General features: G+C 35.7%; 1 protein-coding gene across 3 annotated transcripts; it reads left to right on the forward strand.

Moving 5' to 3' along the window:
* Window positions 1–155: 155 nt before the first annotated feature.
* On the forward strand, window positions 156–14,093 carry LOC120015592 (transportin-1-like). Of its 3 annotated transcripts, none has more exons than XM_038868082.1 (29): window positions 157–479; window positions 1,289–1,576; window positions 2,434–2,523; window positions 2,694–2,771; window positions 2,859–2,939; window positions 3,780–3,830; window positions 4,196–4,281; window positions 4,802–4,868; window positions 4,975–5,031; window positions 5,121–5,150; window positions 5,278–5,337; window positions 5,493–5,606; window positions 6,063–6,176; window positions 7,303–7,401; window positions 7,581–7,706; window positions 7,798–7,872; window positions 8,060–8,131; window positions 8,257–8,367; window positions 8,913–8,996; window positions 10,399–10,506; window positions 11,673–11,774; window positions 11,946–12,008; window positions 12,090–12,164; window positions 12,404–12,475; window positions 12,558–12,682; window positions 12,829–12,880; window positions 12,964–13,032; window positions 13,129–13,188; window positions 13,373–14,093. In XM_038868082.1, the coding sequence occupies exons 1-29, from the start codon at window positions 297–299 to the stop codon at window positions 13,457–13,459; spliced, it is 2,679 nt and encodes an 892-aa protein (XP_038724010.1). In that variant the 5' UTR covers window positions 157–296; the 3' UTR covers window positions 13,460–14,093. The 3 variants fall into 3 exon arrangements, with proteins under 3 accessions (XP_038724028.1, XP_038724010.1, XP_038724018.1); XM_038868090.1 differs by having other exon boundaries at window positions 158–479; window positions 13,376–14,093; XM_038868100.1 differs by lacking the exon at window positions 5,493–5,606 and having other exon boundaries at window positions 156–479.
* Window positions 14,094–17,568: the final 3,475 nt, after the last annotated feature.

Consider the following 17,568-nt stretch of genomic DNA (forward strand, 5'->3'; position numbering starts at 1 on the left):
TTATCACCCAAACTTCATCTTTGTTAATCTGTCAGCACGCAATTAAAAACAAAATCTTCTGTATTCCCACTCCGGAATACGAGTTCCGATTATCCATTATCGCACTGCATACGTATGTATATATACATGTCCGTCCAATGACATGAAAAGCCCAGAAAGAATATTTGAGATAAAAAAGGGGACTTTTTTTAGTTTTTACAGGAGCTGCTGGCCTTCGCCTCTGTGACGCCCACCCAAAAATCTCTCCACTTTGTCCAAAAAGAGGCTCCGCGAACTCCCAATTCCTTCGATAAAGCATGGCGGCGAGTGCGTCGTGGCAGCCGCAGGAGGAGGGGTTCCGGGAGATCTGTGCATTGCTGGAGCACCAGATTTCTCCTACTTCTGCTGCGGACAAGTCACAGATTTGGCAACAACTCCAGCACTTCTCCCAGTTCCCCGATTTCAACAACTACCTCGCTTTCATTCTTGCTCGCGCTGAGGTATCGAGGAAGTGACTGATTGTTTGCTTTTCCTGAGTTTTTGGTTTTTTAAGGAGAATTTGGGTTCGACCTATGAGTTTCTCTTGGCAAAATTGAGATCGGATTCTTTGATTTTGGATGAAGTTTTGGAATTTATGGACTGTTTGGTTGTTGAGGAAGTGAGTTTGGTGTTGGGTTCTATTCAGTAGGGTTTTATTGCTATTTGAAGTTGATTGTTGTTTGCATGTGTTGTTCAAGGTTGCTTCAAGTACTTATATGGGAGTTTATCGGCTTTAAACGAATAACTTGAACGCAGAATTTTCTCTGACAATAAAATTACACATGAATGAAATTAGTTTCAAGTATGTCTTTATCCCTGATGAATTTAGCATATACTCAATTGTAAAAGCAAAAGTGAAAGCTTAAAAGAGTAAACAAGCTTGATTTACGCATGCATATAGCAATGAACTTGATGCAGTGTTACGTTGTGTAGTTCTTTCCAGGAGGATTTGTTAGTGGCCGTTTGTGTTGTGAATTTGATAGTGGGCTATATGAATTTGTTCGGTCGTATGGACTGGTCAAGTAGTACCAATTAAATTTATGCTTTGTAGTGTGACAACTACAAAAATTGTTGTCTTGACTCGTTATTTTTTTTGTTATTGTCCTGTGTTTGCTCTATTGCCACTTTTAGCATAGCTTCATTTGTAAGTACAAGGAAATTGATCGTCTTGTTACATGATACACCATTGATGGTGCTAGCATGTGCAAGATGTGGGAGAGTTATTTCTTGGGCTTTGTGATATGTGAGTCCTCATGGGAACTTTGAATAGGGTAAATCAGTGGAGATTCGACAAGCTGCTGGTCTGCTGCTCAAAAACAACCTCAGAACTGCTTATAAATCCATGGCTCCGGCAAACCAGCAATATATAAAATCAGAGTTGCTGCCATGTTTAGGAGCAACTGATCGGCACATCAGATCTACAGTCGGAACTATTGTGAGTGTTGTTGTTCAGTTGGGCGGAATTTTGGGATGGCCCGAGTTGTCACAAGCCCTTGTAAATTGCTTGGACAGTAACGACTTAAATCACATGGAAGGTGCTATGGATGCTTTATCCAAGGTATATCCTACATAACAGAGTCATTCTATTATTAGTTTTCTAATTTGTAATGAACAAATTTTAGTGCTTTGATTTTTTTCCCAGAAGCTTTGCTGTTTCATATTTTTTATTATTTTTTCACAAACTTACAGTGATTTGTTCAAGCTCATGTTCAACTAAAATCTGATTTTGGGTAGATTCATCAATTTGAGATATGCATCCCATCCATTTTGATGAAAAGCTGTTGAAAAAGCATCAATGAGATATTATTTGTTAGGATACCAAAAACCTTGCCACCTGTGTTCATCAACTTTATCCTAAGAAAAGGTTTTATAAGTAAAAAAAGACTTCAATGTATCATAGGAATCAAAAAGTTCAAAAAAGGACTTCTTTGTATAATTTCATTAAAAGAAGAAGGGTTTGTTTTGCTTACAATGAAGTCCAGGATATCTAAATTGATATTTTGTTTGGAAAGTGGGCAGAATTCTTTTTTCTTTTCAGTATCACTAAATTTTGTGCCCATAAAGAAGGGATGACACTTGTTCCTTGTGTTTCCATCATCTTTAATTGATTCTAATTTTGTGTAGTTGTTCTATTCAGAATTGCCAAAAACTTTTTTTTTTCCCTCTTTTGTCTCTGCAAAAATTCAATGTTCTTGAGTTCACTTTGGAAATGACAATATGACATTCAAAAACAATTCCTCAAGAACTTTTTCTACCCTACTTTTGTATTTGCATCAGCATTTTAACGAGGGTTTCAAACCCCATTAAGGTGGGACATAAATGTGGCTGATTATGACTCAGACACAGATTTAAACTTCCATCCTTGTTCTACTTCAACACTTTGAAGGTAAATAATCAATGATACTTTATATGCAGATTTGTGAAGATATCCCCCAAGTACTGGATTCAGATGTCCCTGGGTTATCCGAGCGTCCAATCAACATATTCCTTCCCCGATTATTTCTGGTAAAAAGTGCTTTCTTATGCAGACTTTCGTGACTATTTTCTGCATTATTTTTGTGTCTCACCAAATTGATTATACTGCTATTCTGCATCTTCTTCTTTTTTATTGGACCTTTTTTTCTCTCATCCCTCCCTTCTTGCAAGGATTTATGATGATATTTTTCCCTGAACAGTTATTCCAGTCCCCACATGCCTCGTTGAGAAAGCTTTCCCTGGGTTCTGTAAATCAATACATTATGTTAATGCCGGCTGTAAGTGTACTTTGCTTCATTTGTTTCATCAAGTACATCTGGTTATGTTGATACATAATTGGCCAGTTATCATTTGGTATCATGTAGGCTCTATATGCTTCGATGGACCAATACCTTCAGGGTTTGTTTATCCTTGCTAATGACCCTGCTGGAGAAGTGCGAAAATTGGTAAATTCTTTCATCAGCCTATTTTATTGAGGTTCAACCTGCTATTATAAGATTACTTTAGCAGAAGTTTCATTGGAAGTGCAATCACATGCCCTCAAGTCCCCGCTTCAATTTTTACTTTTATTTTAATGCTCTGGCTGTAAATGCTTTGTTACTACTTACTAGTGCCTTTGACTTTGATATGAGGATTCATTCATGATTGTTCTTGAGATTTAGTTGTCAGTGCAAGGTTAGTTTTCAAAATAGTAAACAATTCCCGTACACAAGGCTCCCGCGGCGGGCGGGGTCGAAGACCGGTAGGATGTACTCAGACTAAGCCCCACACAACAGTACTTTAAAAATGATGCATGTAAAAACTGAAACATAGTACTTTAACAACGTCTCTCACATCTAGAAGTCCCATGATGCAGTAGTTATTTATGACACAGCTGGCTGTTGAAGTTTTTGGGGATTTTTGAACTGCATATTTTATTTCTGCTTTATGAATTTACTGCCTAGATGCATTAAAGACATCAATTTGGATATCAAATTGAAGAATGCATGAGTTTTTGATGACGTTTGTTTGGAGTTTGGTTTCAGTATTTTCGCTTAGTACTTCAAGTGTTGTCTGTGGACAGAATAGGGTGTTACTGGAGACTGCCACTCTTTACTTTTTAATCCCTGTGGTGCAGTGAAAGTATGATTTTGTTGTTTTCTTTTCATAATTATTTTTCTTCTATGCAGTATTTGGCATATTTGAGCTTTCTGTATTTTGTGATGCAATGTGGATAACTGAATTAAACATTGTTTCATTATTTTGGTTGTGCTTTCATCACTTTTTTGTGCCTCTGGCATTCACAGGTTTGTGCTGCATTTGTTCAGCTGATTGAAGTTTGTCCCTCATTTCTGGAGGTGAGCATGTTTGTTTTATTATGAGATTGTATATTATGTCTCATGCATCAATCTTTGCCTGCCCCCTACCCTGTTTTCTTCTTCATCCATTTTGGGTTGTCAATTAAAGAATTGGCTATGCATCCTCATTATATATTTTTTTAATGATTTAGTTGCTACTAGTTTTTTGGAGATTGTAAAATGGATAAAAATGCATGTTCGACGCTTTAGAAGTCATATCTTCTAATTGCTTTACTTGGGTGGAACCTCTTTTGCTGCTCCAAAAAATTTCTTGATATTATTACACACACACCTTATCTTATCAATATTGTTTCAGGTTAACACTTTCTTTTCAGTGTTCCTGATGTATTATTGTTGTATTTTAGCCACATTTGAGGAATGTGATTGAGTACATGCTGCAAGTCAACAAAGATAGTGACGATGAGGTGGCCCTCGAAGCTTGTGAATTTTGGTAATTCTCTATTTTTCGAATGTCCTGATTTGTATTGTAATAATATGGTGTAAGCTTGTACCTCAAGGTTACCATGAAATATTGATTTGCTAACTTCAATTTTGGATGGTATTGTCCATGAGAAATGTTTCTTAAAACATAAGAAAGGGAAAAAAAAATAAAGTTTGAGCATGTGCTAAAATTAGTCAATTGTGATCTGTTGGCTGAAGCTTTTCCACAAATTAGAATGAAAAATTTATGCACTTTGCTAAAATGATGTGTGACTCTACAAAAATGGTTGCTCAATTCATGATAATAGTTTTACGTAATATATTTTTCATTTTTCTGTTGGTCTTCGGCTGTGACATTGTTCTTCAATACTTGTTGAGATAATGACAAACAGGAGGACTGTTTATGTACATCTATGAGAACTTTTCCATATTAGAAAGTTTATGCCATTCGTATATATATTACTTGCATCTTTCCTTTCTGGTATTGGTCTTCTTTTCCTGTCGATGTTTATTTTAATTATGCTTGGCAGGTCTGCATACTTTGATGCTCAGTTACCTCCTGAGAACTTAAAAGAATTCTTGCCACGTCTAATTCAAGTACAACAAATGCTACCTAAGTTTACTTGAAATTGTTTTCTTTGCTATTTTTCTTAATTCAGATCCATGTGCTGCTGTTTTCACGTATATGTTTCCACCTTTGTAGGTTCTGTTGTCAAACATGGTGTACGCTGAGGATGACGAGTCGCTAGTTGATGCCGAGGTTAACTTTTATGCACAAATTTTGTTTACAGATGATTCTAAGTAGTTGGTTGTGATTTCTGATTTAATTACCTGGATTCGTTGTTACAGGAGGATGAGTCCCTTCCAGACCGAGATCAGGTTTGGTCCTTTTTTTACTTATTGAGTTGCTTGGTGTTTGATCCTTTAATTAGTTGCCGTCCATTTCATCTTGTCTGTTGTGGCTGCATTTTGAATGTTTCTCTTATCGTCATCTTTAATACTGCAGGATCTGAAACCTCGTTTTCATACATCACGATTTCATGGATCAGAGAATGTGGAAGATGATGTAAGCTAGACTCTAGTGCATCGTCTTTTTCATTTATCTAATATTTCTAAAAATGAAGTGAATTTGACTTAATTTGGCTCCATGCTTCAGCTGGTTCTTGTGAGCTGAATCACAGAATGAGGTGCCTTTAGTTGACCAGTTTGTCATAATTACAGGATGATGACATTGTTAATGTATGGAATTTACGAAAATGTAGTGCAGCTGCTCTTGATATTCTTTCTAATGTCTTTGGGGATGAGATTCTTCCAACATTGCTGCCAATTGTTCAGGTACTTGGTTTACATATTGTTGGAATCAAACATATGATTTCAGACATGTTTCTTCTCGTATTTGAATTGTGAATTACAGGGATATGACACTAGTAGCCAATTCCCTCTTAAATTCCCCACCTTTGCTCTTATTTGCCTCTCTGCCTTCAATATGGGCCTTTTTCTCTGTAAATGCTATAATTTCTACCCAACTGATTTTCAACAAACTAGTTGTTGTACTGTAGAAGTGTCCACTGAGCAGCTTTTGTATTTGAATTGTCTGGAGCTAGTGTAAGTTGCCCTTGTATCAAGCAGAAAAGTCTCTGTCTATTTGGAATTCAAGGGTCAATACTGAGGTTTAAAAATCATAGTTGTCTTGACAGGAACAAGGCATACTTTTTATCATCTACAAAATTTAGAGTAATTGTTTTATAGCTGTATGCGCTATTAATCTACTGTAGTTGTGAAATTCCACAGGCTAATTTGTCTGCTAGTGGTGATGAAGCATGGAAGAGAAGGGAAGCTGCTGTTTTGGCAATTGGTGCTGTAGCTGAGGGTTGCATTACTGGGCTGTATCCTCATTTACCTGAGGTAATTATATGACGCATAATTTGGTTTCCATTATTGTGAAGCAGATTGTACTTGGAGTATTTCAGCATAATCAGTGCAGATATTACTTTTATATTTTTGAACTTGTGCCTATAGAAATTTGTGAGAATCCATCACATAAACTCACCTTCTCCGTTCATTCTCATCCAAAGGTACTATATCACCTAACCCTATAGAGTTCATGTCCGTTCAAATCACTTCATTCAATGTCTTCTGGTCTTCATATTGTCTTTTTGCCATTGCTACTTGAATTTTTTTTTCTACTCTACACGCTACCACACTAATATCTCTATGTGTACATGTTCAAACCATCTTAAGCGGATTTTTCCGCATCTTATCCTTGATTGATGCTATCACTGTTCCCAACCCTAGATCACACAATCTTTCATATCCTATCCTTGACTTCCTGCACATTCAACACAATATTTTCATTTTTGCTTCACTCATTCTTTGAGCGTGTTGTCTCTTGGTGGCCCAACATTTCATACAGTACATTATTGGGGGCATACAGTAGACCTTTAAAATTTCCCTTTTAAATTCAATGTATTATGCCTCTATCTCTGATGTGCTTTAACCTATTTGCTACATCCTCCTCAATCCCTCCATCATTTTGAATTATAGATCTAAGATATTTTAAACACACACTTTGGTATTTCTTCTGTATATATCTGAATTGCTTCCTCATCTCTTCTCCTACCCTTACTATTACACTATATTTTATCTTTTTTCTTATTCCTACATATTTTAGAAGCTATGGATTCCAAAGTTGTCTACATGTTCCAATCTCAAATTAACTCATATGGTTGCATCCTACTCTGAACTTGTGCTTGTACCTAATCCAATTAATATGTTCTTTTTGTATTGCTCTTAATAATTTCTTCTTCATGCTTATTTCATCACCTGTTTAATCCTTTGTTTTCTTATTGAAGATTTCTCTTTTTTGGAATGGTTAAACACTTAAACTTATTGAAGATTCTTTATCTTGTCCTCTCTCCCCCAACCTGCCGCCTCTCCCCTGTGGTCGTCTATCTGTCAAGGGTGTGTAGGGATTTCGTTTGCCAATTTAGGATGTTAAGTAATGGAAATATATATTATTTTTTTTATGCAGATGGTAGGGTTTCTTATCCCTCTTCTAGATGACAAATTTCCTCTCATACGGAGTATTTCATGTTGGACACTTTCTCGATTCAGCAAATACATCGTCCAGGTAGTTTATAAAACTTTCCCCATCAACTGCTTCTCAGCAAGGATAATTGTGTTAAACTGAATTGAAGAAGATTTTAAATGTCTTGGTTATGCTAATAAGAGTGTACTATATTTCTGCAGCTCCTTACTTGCCTCTTTCTAAATTTTAAACTTTGCCAGTTTCTTTCATCTCAATTTTAGGATATCGGCCATCAAAAGGGCTATGAGAAATTTGACAAGGTTCTTACGGGCCTTTTACGAAGAATTTTGGACACTAACAAGCGAGTCCAAGAGGCTGCTTGCTCAGCTTTTGCAACTCTTGAAGAGGTTTTATCAATTTTGCATTTTAATTCTTCAACTTTGTTATATGTAGATAATCAACTGGGCTAGGCCTTATTCTATATTTCCTATTCCATAGGAGGCAGCCGTAGAGTTGGCACCCCGCTTAGAAACTATTTTACAGCACCTTATGTGTGCATTTGGGAGATATCAGGTTCTTTGCTGGCTTCAGTTATCTTACAAGCTCCTTAATTTATTACAATTTTAGATGTTTTATGTTTATTTTCATTAATTACGTTGATAAGTTCCAATATTGTTTTATGTTTTTTTTTTTTAATTTTAAATGTTTTCTCTCCTTACAAGTTACAATGTCTTTCACTCATGTGAATTGTTTCATCCAGAGAAGGAATCTCAGAATTGTATATGATGCTATTGGGACTCTAGCGGATGCCGTTGGAGAACGACTAAATCAGGTATTGACATCTGAAGATCTTCAGGCACTCATCCATCCTGATTTGTTTCTCCTCGAGTCCTCATACTGTTCTGCACTTTTGATGGCAATAACTTTACGTCAACTGACTGATTTGATGGTTCTCAGATCGTGTACCTTGATATTCTGATGCCACCTTTAATTGCAAAGTGGCAGCAACTCTCAAATTCCGACAAGGACCTCTTTCCTTTGTTCGAGTGCTTTACATCCATAGCACAGGTCAGCTCTTTATATACTCTTGATAATGATCAATTTATTATCTTATCAATGAGGTGATCTCAATCGGATAGAAAGAAAAGGTGTATCCTCCAAGCATTATCTCTGAATATGTGTTGAGAAGAGCAGAATGAGTGATGATTCCCAAATTTAATATATTTTGAACATTTGGTGATTCAGTGCCATGGACGATAATGACGCTGCTTGGAGATGACCCAGTCTCCCATAGAATCATAGATTATCATCTGCATAATCCTATCAGCCTTTCCTTCACTAAGAGGATCTAAGTATGGTTTTTTGTCTGAGCTGAGTTTTTAGAAGTGCGACACCTCTTTAATCATAGCTGTCCCCCCCCCCCCCCCACCACCAAAAAAAGAAAAAATCAACTAGTTTTCGTTCCTAGCTCACATGTCTTTTCTATTTTATCCTCTATAGTTGACTGAACAATATGGTCTATGTTGTGGACATAAGAACGAGCAGTGTTATGAAATTCCATATGGATTACAATGGTGTTTTTATGATAAATTATTTTTTCTTGCTCCTTTCAGGCATTGGGTCCAGGGTTTTCTAAATTTGCTGACCCTGTGTTTCAGAGGTGCATTAGTATCATTCAGACCCAACAAGTGGCAAAGGTTTTACTTAATCTGATATTTAGACTGTTTATTCTTTGACTTTTTCTTCTAGCCATGTATAAATTTTTTATTTTTTTCGAGGTACAATAGATTGAATCTTCTTGAGGCTTTCCTATAAAAAAAAAGTGATAGGATTTGAAACTAGATGATTCAATCTATTGTAGGGGCAGACTGTAGGCACCAATTGAAATGAGATGCAATAAAATTTGCTAAGATAGTGTAGGTATATACAACGCAGAGATATTAAATCAATAGTGCATAGAGGTGGAAAAAATTTGTAGGAGATACTTAAAAAGAGAAGATGCAAACCTAACAAGACGTGGACGGAAGTGATAAGAAAGGGCATGGACTCCTTAGGATTGGTTTGGAGTGTAGCTCTTGATGGGAACGAGTATCAAAGATGAATTCATTTCATAGATTCTCTCTAATTTATCATATGAATTCTTGTGGCTGAAGCCAACATAATTTCTGGGATTAAGGCTTTATGATTGATGTTCATTACAGCATGGATTTATGTGATTATCCATGTCCTGCTCCTTGTTAATGTTTCAAAAAATCGCATGTACAAAGCTAAGTACAAAGTACAATGGATACTGAGAAAGAAAATAAAGGGCAGAAAGAGCACTAGGTTACATCTAATCTCAGAATTTCTAAGAAGTTGCTGTAATCCCTGCACTACGAAAAGTCTAAAACCTGGTTGTAGGGAGCCAGTTGCCCATGAATTTATCCAATTGATTTTCTTTCCTCTTTGAAGGGTTTCCATAGAATAGTTCTGCATAATCCGGGTACCTGGAGATAGAATTCATCCTCTATAAATAGGCATTACCACATGGAATGTGCATATGCGTCCTGTAAAAGAGAAAGTGTTATGTTTTAAGTGTCTTAGAAAGGAGGGGAAAATGTATCAATATCTTGCTTTTTTTTTATTGTTGCTTTACTTTGATTTTTTAACTAAAGCTCATACCCGTTGGAAGCTGATTTTGATTCCATAGATGCCATATTCACCTTGAGCATATCACCTTCACACTATTAAGATGCTGAATGTCTTATAATAATTTTCCTGCCTTTAACTTGTAATTGGCTAATTGTTGCAATGATTAAAGGCCAAGTTCGCAACAGCTTGTGTAGATATTCATATACCCCAACTTCCTGCAGTCTTTATTATTCGAAGTCTTGTCCATGTGATTTGTTCTGGATCAATTCCATGTAAATTCTTATAATGTTTGAGCCGAACTCTTTTTTTTTTTAACAGAATTTTTTTTCCGAACTCTTATTGTTTAGCGCTCAAACCTGATATTTCATCTTCTTTAAGGATTATTATAATCTGCTTTGCTTGCTTCATTTTTGCATTTTGCTTCGGGCACTATATACAGTTAAAGATATCGGCTGGAATTTTATGCAGGTTGATCCTGTTTCTGCTGGGATGCAGTATGATAAAGAGTTTGTTGTGTGCTCTCTTGATCTGCTCTCTGGACTTGCTGAGGGTCTTGGTAGCGGGATAGAGAGTTTGGTACTTCCCTGTCTCCGAAATTTCTTTAATTAGTGAAAAAAATATGAGATATTTGAGTTATTAATGTGGTGTTGATAATACTAAAGCATGATATGTGACCTGGTGAAATGATGTGACATGTATTAGAAGTTGCAAGCAAAGTAACATCCTTTTTTTGATAAGTCGAACAAAGTAACATATAAGATCCATTCAACCTTGTAGAGTGATCTTTTTGTGCATTGACGCCTTCACTCACCTTGCTGGTTAAGGTTCTGTGGCCTGCCTTGAGTCCTTTATGAGCCTAATTCAATGCGGCAAGCCAGCAATGGAATGGCTTGAAGATTTTGGCTTGGAAGCAGGAGTAAGGGACTCCACTGAGCCAAGCTCATGGATGCCCTTGGCCACCTTTAAGTAAAAGGGGTCAACCCTGTTGGCTTACATAGTTAGTTGAGCACGTGCCACATTGTATGCTTGCCGAGTCAACATCGTTGCACCATGGGTAAGACTTTGGTGGTTGGGCATCACTGGGCGAATCCTTAATGATTCAGAAATCTAATTGAAAGAGAAATATGTTCTTTTCTAATTTTGAGATGTGAGCAATTTAATATGCCTTTGGGTCACCTCTTAAGGATTTGCTTGGAATTTGGGATCTTATGTATTTGTTTATAAACCTTCCCTTAAATAGTAGCCCCTTTGATCTATCGTACTTGTTCCAACCTTGCCACTTGAACTGCCGTATCATCTGATCCATCCAGCCCAAAAATCTGCTTGTTCTTGTTGCTGCTGTATCGAAATTGTTTCGTTTTCTCATCTAATATACGTGCTTTTTTTTATTCTAATTAAAATTTTTTTGAAATAGAAAATCATAGTCTGTAGCTGTTTTATATATAATTTGCATTGGTCAATGTAAATGAATTCTATGTGCAAAATCTTACTAACAGCAACATTTACTGGATAAGATAAACTATGGTTTGACTCTCAAGTCTTTTTTGGCTTTTATTGATTCAATTCTTGCTAGATTTTATTAATTTTTGTGTTCTGTACATTGCTCTTGTGAGAATGCATATCATGGTGTCTAGTAGCAGCTAATTAACTACAGTTGCCCAGCTCTGTAGTTAACTAAACATATCGTGCTCTTTCTTCAGCGAATTGCTTGCTTATATGCTCTTGCATAACTTTTTATGCAGGTTTCACAGAGTAGTTTGAAGGATATGCTTTTGCAATGTTGCATGGACGATGCTTCGGATGTCCGGCAAAGTGCCTTTGCTCTACTTGGGGATCTTGCAAGAGTAAGTTGAGAATCGATGCACTTCCCTTTGGGTTGCTAGGTTGAATTTGGGGTCTTGAAACTTCTAACTACATAGAGAGAAACGTGTTGTGTAGGGTACTTAGAGACTTTGGGAACTTAATTATGTTCTCTGGGTACTTTTCTGCTCATCTCATGTTTGATTTATGGCCAGGTTTGCCCCATTCATTTGCACCCTCATTTGTCTGCATATCTTGATGTCGCAGCTAAGCAACTGGTGAGTGAAACTCATTTTTATGATTATGTTGTAGTGGATTGAGCCAGGCTCTCTCTTTAGAAAACATATATTTCATTACAGAACACCCCAAGGCTGAAGGAAACTATTTCAGTGGCGAACAATGCATGTTGGGCTATTGGAGAATTGGCAGTCAAGGTATATTAACCTCTTCTATTGAACAGCCTCCTAGGGCAATATAGCCATGGAGTTCTCTGTATCTTTCAAGTTTTAGCAGAACTCAATGTGCACTGCCAGTTTGGTACTCATATTAATGTATTAACTGCAACAGTCTCCATGAAAAAAACCCTGCAACAGAGTCTATTAATGTTTTCTTATGCCAATTTGGACATCTAGTTATACATTCTAAACGTATATTTGCGAACTTTTTGTGTTAGGTTCGTCAAGAAGTTGCTCCTGTTGTTATGACAGTTATCTCATGCTTGGTTCCCATACTTCAACATGCGGAGGTGATTGTTTTTCTCCTTACCGTCCTGTGTGCAAGCATCTATTCTGTGATTTTGTTTAATCACTTACTTGAGCTCTGAGCAGGAACTGAACAAGTCACTGATAGAAAACAGTGCAATCACACTTGGAAGGTTGGCCTGGGTCTGTCCTGATCTTGTATCACCCCACATGGAACATTTCATGCAAGCATGGTGCATTGCTCTAGCTAAGTAAGTACTTGCGATTCTCTCTTTTTCATTAGCAATCATGGCGATTAGCACTGAATTGATTTGTTTTCTGATTATGGGCAAAACTTAATTTCTTTCCATAGGCATTAATCTTCAAATGTTTCTGACAAGAATTTAATTTGTGTCAGAATACGTGATGATATTGAGAAAGAGGATGCCTTCCGAGGTCTATGCGCTTTGGTACGCATAGTTTTATGTGAATATTTCTGTTGGAATCTGATCAAAGATTAAACAAATTCTTAGGTGTTCACCTATGTTTTCAGGTCAGGGCAAATCCATCGGGAGCTCTGAGTTCACTTGTTTACATTTGCAAAGCTATTGCAAGTTGGCATGTAAGGAAGGGATTGCTTCACATCATTGAATTTTTTTTTTAATATGTTTTAAATATGACAGCTAAGTCTTTTGTTTGATCTATTACTTGTGTATAGGAAATAAGAAGCGAGGAGCTGCACAATGAAGTTTGCCAGGTCTTGCATGGTTATAAACAGGTAGGTCTTGCATGGTCATATGTAGGTCGGCAGTTCTTATGTAGTTTTCTTCTTTGCTTAAGAAAGTTATGTGTATCTCGCAAGTGTAATCTATCTAGCCATCGCTAAAGTTTCGTGTTTGGGATTTTTATCTGCTATGGTTAGTCCTGAAAATTCCGTCTGACATCTTTTAACCAAAATGTAGCAGATGCTTAGAAATGGAGCATGGGACCAGTGCATGTCTGCTTTGGAGCCACCAGTGAAGGACAAGCTGTCAAAGTACCAAGTGTAATGTTCTGATTCCAGTTGGCACTTTCGTTCAGCATTCAGTTTTACTTGCTGTGTATCCTTGTCGATGCTATGGTCAATTTGTGTGTCATCCGATGACGTTGAAACTAGGATCACCTAATCAACAAGGCCAAATCTTTGTCCCAATTTTTTCGGCCAAAGCACCAGTCTCGCCTGAAGTTTTAGCTATTGATATGAGTCTTTAAAATTCAGATAGATTGGCTTGTTGGAATTGTCTGGGTTGGGAGAAAAGAAGGATCTGAGAATAAAAATGCGGATCTGGTGTACAGGAATTTGGCTTCTCGAGGTTCATTTTCAATGTTTGTGCTGAAAATATGTTACGTTCAGGGTAATTGTTTTTTTAACTTGGTCATGATTTTCCTTGATAGCTTACACAAATTTTGTAAAAGGGTATTTTGGCATTCAGTATTATGGGTGTCTCATGGTCATGGTATATTCCAGTTCTGTAATTGGCGCAAGGAGCTCCGGGGATGAGTTAAGTAATTCTTGATGCATTCAGCAACTGTTGATTAGGTTTACTACAACAATAAATGTCTTTATAACAACAGATTTTTGTGAATTGATTGAAATCTGAGTTTTGATGATCATCAATATGGGAATGGTGTGATTTTTAACCATTTTCAGATATCCTTATTCCTTACCTACTTTCTTCTCTTTATTTTATTTTTGATAAATCATATCGGCTTCATTCATAGTAAATATATTATGAGCACTCGCTATTCTACCCTATCTGGTCTCATGGGGCTTTATGCTTCAGTATTTGCTGTATAGCCCTTGTTATGACAGGGATTACCAAAAATCTTTCATTTACTACGTAAGTCTTGACTGTAAATTAGTGAGTTGCAGGCGGTAATCTTATGTGCATTTGGAGATGTTAGGGTTAGTTGACAAGAGCTAGATAGATTCAATGACAATGCAAAGCTTTGAGATGGTACATGTTTGCAACATCGCAGCAGCCCATGCACTAGTAACAATTGCTTTTCAAAGTCACAAGGCAACAATCATGCGGTTCTCCTCACAACCAAAGTCAAGAAGTAGCAGAGGATATATAGAGTCAGCCGTTGATAATGCAACAATGAGTAGAGTGCTACAAGAACAAGAGTGAGGGTTGTTGGAATGAAAATGTCCCATGTCGTTTTTGGAGACTACTAAGTGATGTGGTTTATAAGTCAAGTCCTTGCACCTCTCACACTCACACTACGAGGGTTTTGTGTACGAGAATTGTTTGATATTTGTTCCATTTTTAATAGGTCAACGTCTGGACCAGTGGTAGAATTGTTGCAGTACAACTTAGAAGTCACAGTTTCAATTCACTCTGCAACCCTATCACTGAGTGACATACTCGCCTGTGATTTCCTCATTGTATGGTGATATTAAAAGTTTCATGATAGACAATGAATCCAATACCGCAAATAAGTGCATATATTTAGATATAAAATGTATATAATGCATGAACTCTAAAGATTTAAGAGGTACTTCTGAGTTTTGCATATAAAAAAATACACACACGAATATATATATTTTCACCATTGATTTGAACATGAGTGACCCAAAAGAACAGGCCTCATTTGTCATTTCACTCATTCACACCCTTAAAAAGTGGTGCACATTATATAGACAATATGTGATAGGGGATTATCTTGTTTATCTTGGATGATTGAAGTCATCTTGTTCTTAAAAGTCACTCTCAAATGTGAAAGATCAGACATCATGTGTCATGAAGTTATACACACACATACAAAAAGGTAGTAATGCAAGTAATTATCTATTTTGGTTCTTTAGTCAATTCTTGCAAACATAACACTATATATATATATATATATATATATAATAACACCAAATCTTGTTGACTGGAATTTTCCCCAAGTCAATTCCATAAATACAGTAACAAGTATCATAATTCATTGCTTACATCATTGATTATGCATGTATAGACCCCCAAAAACATTGCTTTCGAGTTTTGGAGAAAAAAAAAGAGTCTATGCATTCCAAGTCAGTGGTCAATATATTTATATAGGATATGCAAATCAAATTATCCCAAAGACCACACAAATGGAAAAGTTCGAATTTTACAAATGAGTCATTGGTTGAGTGGCAATGACTTTGTATGTCTCTGATTGAGGTCATGGGTTCTAGTCTCACTTCCTCCGAATATTTACAAGGAGGTGTGTGAGCTTAGTCTGCCCCTGTGTGGGCTTGATTTGTGCATCCTGCGTGGGGCCTGTTAACACATGTACTTTTATAGGCTTGATCTGGTGGTGTGTCGTATATTGTCTTTCTACTTGTACTAAAAAAAAAGGAAAAGTTTGAATTTTGTTTGGTAAAAAATATGGGTTGGAAAGGACAATTGGACAAACAATAACCCTTTTGAGTTGTTCTAGGGTAGGATTATCTATAAGCCTTGTTCTTCTTCTTCTTATTCATTTAAAAAATTTCCATGAAACTTCAAATAGTGTTGAAGACTTGAAGTTGATTTCTCTATTAATTAGTCTTGATTAATAATATATTTTGATGGATGGTCAATGCATGACAGCCATGGAAAGGTCATGGAAGACAATTTATATAAAAATACCCAAATCTCAAAAATTAATTCCTTAATTATTTAGGTAATGAAATGTTAATGTTCAACTATATATTTTGCATATTAAAAAAAAACTATATTTTGCATGTATATCTGTTGAATTAGTCCCTATAGACATGTATGGTAAATGAACGGTCATAATTGACAACTCAAAGATTTGACACGTTTCAACTCAGTTACTTAAAGTTTAAATGTTTCAAATGAGTCATTCAATATTTGAAATCGATTCAATATAATCACTCTGGTGTAATTATATTGACTTTTATGTCAGGTTAGCATGTTAACCGTCTGAATAGTACTGATAAATTTGTCCGAATGACAATATTGAAACAATTTCAAACATTGAATGATTAGATCCACACATTTGAATTTTTAGATGACTGAGTTGTAACGCATCAAATGTTTCAAATTACCATTAACATGCATTCATGCTTCACAACCTGAGTACATTGTTTTTCATATGAGATGTGACTTTTCATGCACAGAATATTTGATTCGAAGAACACTATCTGTACTGTCCATCTATGGTGGTTAAGATAAGGCTGGATATAACTACCTTGCAGTCATGATCAATCTTTTCTTTTCTTTTCCTCTGTTCCATAAACATAGATTAATTTCTTCTCTTATATATCAACATTTTTATGTTGTTGCTCAATTATATATATATCCTATGAAATTCTAAAATAAGGTTTTAAAATGAGATCCTGACTTTTAGGATCCAAAATATTTTTTTAAAATTTGAAAAAAATAAATTTATATTTTGATCGGTCATATGAAACCAACGATGCATTTTTTGTTCAAAACAAAAATCAAATAACCTTAAAAATTAGGACATCATTTTAAGATCTCATTTTAGAACCTGATAGGAGAATTCATATATATATATATAATATATATAGATTTGTCGCATGTCTCAATTTGAATCATCACCATCAACAACATATCCCGCTCCAAGGAAAAAAAAGAAAGAAACCAAAGCCCATGACTATATATAAAAGCAAAATAACTAATACATACATACAGATACATACAAAGAGAGATGATGTAAAGTCCAACCTACCCAGGTGGTAATTTTCCTCAAATGACATCTTGCTTTTCTTTTCTTTCTTATACTTTACTTTAATATTTAGTAAATCATATTGTCATGATACTAGAAATGGTCCCAAGTTGCATAATGATTTGACTCTTTTGTCTTGGAGAACACATATCTTATGTAAGACCAAAATCCACTGTGATTTAAATTAATTGGCATGTTGTTGGGTTGTTTTAATTTTAATTATTTTTCTTATTTTAGTTTTCTTGTGTTTGATTATAATTTGAAATTATCCACTACATATATATACATATATATCCACCCTTTAGTCAAAATATATAATGGATATGTTCTTTATTCTATTCTTGTGATATATTCTTTGGCATAAAATTATATATTCCATTCAATCATGCAATTATTAATTATTATTTTTTTCTAGTTGAAAACAATAGGTCATTTAGCTTTGTTTAACATTGAA

Source organism: Tripterygium wilfordii, chromosome 2 (genome assembly GCF_013401445.1).
Source record: "Tripterygium wilfordii isolate XIE 37 chromosome 2, ASM1340144v1, whole genome shotgun sequence".
NCBI lineage: Eukaryota > Viridiplantae > Streptophyta > Magnoliopsida > Celastrales > Celastraceae > Tripterygium > Tripterygium wilfordii.